General features: G+C 32.4%; 1 protein-coding gene across 1 annotated transcript in view; it reads right to left on the bottom strand.

Moving 5' to 3' along the window:
- Positions 1-4823: 4823 nt before the first annotated feature.
- Positions 4824-6274, bottom strand: part of LOC133328207 (nuclear pore complex protein Nup205-like) — a 42442-nt gene continuing 40991 nt past the window's right edge. Inside the window, exons 8-9 of the mRNA XM_061536758.1 lie at positions 5938-6245; positions 4824-4953 (exon numbers count right to left, since the gene is read on the bottom strand). Of these exons, the coding sequence (XP_061392742.1) occupies positions 4824-4953; positions 5938-6245 (438 nt within the window). The remainder of the gene's footprint in view (positions 4954-5937; positions 6246-6274) is intronic.

Below are 6274 nucleotides of genomic sequence, written 5' to 3'. Positions count from 1 at the left end.
AATTAATAGTTATCTAAAAAATAATAAAATACCAATATTCGATGTAATTGAAACATTTAATGAAACCACGAACTTTGAAAATATAAACTTCTTAGCTATAAGAGATGATCTAAATAGCAGCCGCAATAAAGTTTTAAGTATCATTATTGTATTTGTATTAATAATAACAGTATATGTATGTTTCAAATTAAGAAAATATATTAAATTACATTTAATTAAAAGAAAAGAAAATGTTAAAAGGACTGAAGAGAAATTAAAAGAACTCGCGTTATCAGAATTAAGAAAGAAATTTAATGAAATTAACGAATCTAATAATAGAGATCTGGGGGGGAACCTCTTAAGGCAGGGGGAGTTAGCGATCAGCATATCTGACCACACCCAAATGACTAATTCACAATTATTTAGAGATCGTAATACAAAACCAAAGAAGACCCCCCCTTATAAAAATATTCTCATAAAAATATTCCTATTAAATTCAATTTCTATGTTTATTTAAGAAATAATAACGTTTATGATTCGGAAATATGAGCTAACAAATATCATATTCAAAGAATGAAAATAAAATCAAAATATGTTTAGGATATTTAATTACCCTTTGTTCATATTATCCTTTGTTTAATAAGCAAACGCAAAAATCATAAATATATCAACAATTGAAGATCACAAATCAGTTTGCATTTAGATTTCAATAACCGCGTACGGTGAAGATTACTCTCCGGTCCTTAATTAGAAAGACGGCTCGAACCCTTAATATTAATTATAAGTTACAAGTGTAAATAGTGTTTAAGTCAAAATTAATAAAGTGTTAAAAAGTTTAATTAATAAAGTGATTTGCAAAAAAATAAAAATTAATTTTTTTAACACAACTCGGTCTCAAACTATAATTAGCATCCCTTAATCACGAGCAAGGACTTCACCTGTCTTTTCCATACATCGAATTTTTTTCTGCCCCTCAGTCTCTCCACAGGATACTTGAGCGCTTGACATCTTTAATTTTCAATTTTTTCCCACAGCAGAAAACAAAATTAACAGATTGGAAAAAATTTTTATTTTAAAACGTAACTAGAGGCCCATAACCTATTGAGTTTAATGTTTTATTGAGACTGAAGAAAAAATGTATATCATATGCAGTATCTAAGGATTGTTTGGCAACCCTGTCGTGATTGTTGATAAATTTCTGTCGTGCTCCTGTTTTGTATTTAGCTACTTTTTGAATTTTCTGTAGTTTTTTACAAATATTTGAATTAAACAAATTTTACAATGGTCTGTCCGTATGAATTGTGTAACATTTCTAAATAAGATGAATTGTGCGTTTCATGTTGGTTTTGTTTAAATCAGTGGCATGTTAAGTGTGCTCGTATCAACGCGAAAGTAGTTGATACTATTAGAGACAATGTTGGCGTTCGTTGGTGCTGTGTTCACTGTAGAAAACTTTCTGCCGATTTTTATAATTTTGTAAAAGACTTGGAATCGAAGCTTGTATCCATTAAAAAAGACTTTACATCATTAACAAGTCGTTTTGAAAATTTTTCGAATTTGTTTAATAAGTACCAGGAACTCGATGAATTTGTATCGTCGCCGTCCGTTTCTGGGCAGAAACGGAAGCGGTCTTCGAAGAATGCACCAACTAAAATGATGCCTATTCGTAAAGCCTCTGTTTCTGCTGGGAATACTGGATCACGAACAGCGTCAGATAAAATGGACAAAACTGATGCTGTTGATGATCAGACGTATGCCAGTGTCGCGTCTCATGCAACCATGGAAGCTAGCAAGGATGTATTGGAAGTGACAATACCTCATAACTATGAGCTATGAGCATTGATAACAGTAGTCTTGAGAAGACCGCCAAATCTACTCATAGTACACAGGTGTCGTCAGTTCCTTCATCTGGTGCGTCTTCTGAGATTGTAGCTGGCAAAGACCATTACCTACCTACCCAAAGACCATTATCAATGGTTTTTGTGTCTAGGTTTGCGCCTGATACCTCGGCTGAGGATATAAATTACTATATCAAATCAAAAATAAATGGTAATTATTTTCTAAGATGCTACAAGCTTCGATCGGCATACTCTGAAAGTATATCATTATTTAAAATATTAGTTCATGATGATATATTTCCAAGTTTGATATCGAAAGACTTATGGCCTGCTAGAGCGTTTGTTAAAGAATTTATAGAAAGATCAGATAATTTAGCTCATTTACCTCTGAGATCTGAACCAATATCAAAAAACTAGATAACCTATTTACCATTTGCTATCAGAATGTAAGGGGGTTAAACACTAAATTAACTCGTTTATTAACTGATAGCATTGGTTTTGAATTTAGCATTATTGTGTTTACTGAGACTTGGCTCAAAACGTCTGTGTTAAATAGTGAAATTATGTCTTCAAAATATCAAATATTTAGAAAAGATCGTACAGGTAAAAAAGGTGGGGGTGTCCTTATTACAGTTGATGCCAAATTTTCCACTAATTTAATTAAATTAAATTGTTTTTCTGACATATAATTTATCTGTATATCAATTGATTTGCGTACATTTAAATTATTAAATTATTAAATTAATTAGTTACGTGCTCATATATACCTCCCTCATCACATCTTGATATTTATAATCAGCATTTAGCAGCACTAAACTCAATATTATGAATGATTCTGATAGAATTTTAGTTCTTAGTGATTTTAATATGCCATCTGTAAAGTGGCTCTCATTGCCAGACTCAGAAAGTTTAACGCCGTTGACGTCTGAAGAAATGTAAACCAATATACATTTGATATTGTTAATCGATTTTGTGAAATTAACCTTGAACTCTTTGTTGGAGAAGTCTTTCCATGTTTGCTCGGGTGTTCAATAGTTTGCCACAGGTTCTCAAAATATTCAGTGTTTCGTTAAAATGTTACAAGAAAAAGTTACTTCAATATGCAGATGTTCCTCGATTTTAATGTATATATTTTGTTAAATATTTATAGAAATTATTTTTTTGGCAGATGGCTGTACTGATAGATTTCTGGTAAAGTATCGATCAAACAATTTCAGACTATGCTCTTTGGAATGGTAACATTTCGCAGTTTTTTGTTTGGTGCATTCAGTTGTGAGTTGCAGGGTGTTAAAAATGGAAGTGAACAAAGATAACATTCAGTATATTTTACAGTTTTTCTTTGACAAAGGCAAAAATGCAAGCCAAGCGGCTAAAATTATGAATGGTGATTATGGTTCCGATACTGTAACAGCCAAATATGTGCAACAAAGAGGCACCACTCACGGGTAGGCCGGTCGTCAAAAATGTCGATAAAATCGGAGAAATGGTCAAAGTTGACGGGCATGTTAGCAGCCGTAACATCGCCCAGGAGCTAAAAATCTACCATAAACTAGTTTTAAATCATTTACAATTGGCCAGAATTGGCCAACAGGAGAGGTGTCGTCTTCTACCAGGACAACGCTAGACCACACATCAACAGTGACTCGCCAGAAACTTCGAAAGCTTGGTTGCGAAGTTTTAATGCATGGGATTATCATATTTTTCTTGCATTGCAAAATTTCTTTAATGATAAAAAAATTGGTATATAGGGAGGATTGTGAAAATCGACTACCAGAGTTTTTTACAAATAGAGAACAGGATTTCTATGAGAGAGGCACTATGAAGTTATCTTTAAAATGACATCAAATCATAAAACAATACGGTGCATATTTGGCCCAAATGGGACATTCCGAAGCATGTTAAATAAAGTCATATAGTTCATATACAAATAATGGATTTGTTGGGCATGCCTGTTTTGATAAAAATCGGTCAATATGGACCCTGACTTTTGTGTGAAAAGTTACAACATTTGTATTCTATGGCATATATATATATTTTGTGTTGAAGTCCGAAAACTGTATGTTCAAGCATGCAGAATGCAGAATGAGTATAATGGTATAATGGATAGATAGAACAGCGAATCCTAATTACCCTAAAAAAACATTATGTTACCAGATTTGTATTTTTTAAGAATATCGAAAGTCGATCTTGGAAAGCCATCTTTGCTACTTTCAGATGTTCCTCGATTTTAATGTATATATTTTGTTAAATATTTATAGAAATTATTTTTTTGGCAGATGGCTGTACTGATAGATTTCTGGTAAAGTATCCCAAGAAGTTGATAATATATCCAAGAGGAGTGATTGACCTTCAAATTGATACCAATATTGTCGTATGTATTCGGATGTGGAAGTTACACTTAAATATTTACAGGTGCTTACGTATTCATATGTTATTTAGTACCCCATTAGCATTGAAATTTTCCATGATGTTCCAGTTATGCTCAAGGACATGACTATAATTTTCGGTGATGATCAGATAAAAATTTTGTGTTGAAGTGGACCGAAAACTTTAGACAGTATGTTAGAATTCCCCTAAACACGGAATACCAACTCCAATACATAGTCAAAACTGTAAAGCATGCAGAATTGAGTATAATGGTATAATGGATAGATAGAACAGCGAATCCTAATTACCCTAAAAAAACATTATGTTACCATATGCCAGTTAGGAAACATATACCAGCAAACTCGCAAATGACTGATTTGTATTTTTTAAGAATATCGAAAGTCGATCTTGGAAAGCCATCTTTGCTACTTTCTCAAAGATCAGCCCCTGTATTCTGTAACTTTTTAACAACATTCGATACTGTCTATTTTACAACAATTTCATTTGTTTGTTTTATTGTTTTTACAATAAAAAACCGAATGTTGTTAAAAGTTACAGAATAGGCCTACAGAAGTCTACTTCGATTTTAAGACTTTTCAATACAAAATGCCGATTAGTCGAAAGTCGATTTACTTATTCCTAGTAAAGATTACGCTGGTTTCCTGCCGCCTCCTTTTGTAGTAAAGCTGGGAAAACGTTATCTGGCCTAGCTGCATTGAATTGAGAAAATCTCTTCAATGCATCGCGCACCATTTGTCGAGCACCGTTACTTCATCGGTGGGAAGTTTACTTGCACAGGGAATATCAAATTATGAAACAGTGGTTATTTTTTATACCTTGTCGGAAAACACACAAAAGTGGTCTGTTCCAGTACGTTTTTAATGGTTAATCTAGTAAAAGGAAAACATTTCAATATTGCTCTCAGAGTACAAAATAATTTGAAAAGTTCGGGAAGGCAAATCGAGTTAATATTCCAAAATTAGATGGCAATACTTGAAAATCAACATAGGCATTCCTGTTTACCATTTTTACTCGACCAAATTTCTCGAGTAAAAAGTTTACAAAGAGAACGCCATTTTGTTACCAGTTTTGTGGGTTGAGGAACGGGTTTCGAGTAAAAAGTAAAATGAGTAGATTCTTTTAGGTTCTGGAACGGAACTGAGGACTATTGTTTTTAATGCAATATATATATATATATATTCATATATATATATATGATTTGAAAATGTTGAAATTCGCTCCCAAATCTAAAAAATCAAAATTTACATTAGTGTCGAAATATATTTTATGTCATATTTTATGATTCGGATGCATTCCGAAGTTCATGTAACTTCATATTTATAGAAGCGATAACCCAAAATAATTGGACTGACTGACACCTTGCACTTTTTCCCATAACTTTCGACTGTATCCGAAAGGATTGACGCGTCATGCCAAAGCCACACTATGGGATTTAGTTCAAGAAGCAAGGGGGCGAGATAAAAGAACAGCGATGTAAAAACCTTTGCAACTACATCCATGTCATTGCAATGATTTTAAATAAGCCAAGTTATACGTGCGTCAAACTTTTGCTTTTATCCAACATTTTTGTGTTATTTTCGTTTTAAATTACTATTTTCTTTTATTGTTACTTTTTTGATGGAAACAAATATTTTTTTCGGAAAATAATACAAAGAAATACAGCTTTTTATTTGCGCCATTAAATTAAGTTAAAACCCAACTGCACTACAATTTTAATGAATACTACACTTACCTGTGTACCGTCTCGTTCATATGTGGTGAAAATAATAGTCCATTCGTTCTATGATCAGCAGAATTGTTTGTAATTATGTTTCGACAAAATAAAGTTAAATTTGCAGCAATTTCCAAGAAATATTTTATATGAAGTGATTGATTTTCATCAGATTGGTCATATAAAGCGTTTTCGGGTTTAAGCATTTCTTTGAAGTTTTCATCACTTACTATAAAACGCAAATATATGGATAACATTAGTTTTTGAACTCGATATAAATTAATGCCAATATCTCCGGTTGCATCCATATTAATCAATGACAAGGTTTCCTAAAATTACAAGAGATAATTTGTTATTC

Source organism: Musca vetustissima, unplaced genomic scaffold (assembly GCF_032173495.1).
Source record: "Musca vetustissima isolate MV318-11 ecotype Yass unplaced genomic scaffold, APGP_CSIRO_Mvet_v1 utg4278, whole genome shotgun sequence".
Taxonomy (NCBI): Eukaryota; Metazoa; Arthropoda; class Insecta; order Diptera; family Muscidae; genus Musca; species Musca vetustissima.
This window is presented reverse-complemented; position numbering and strand designations above follow the sequence as displayed.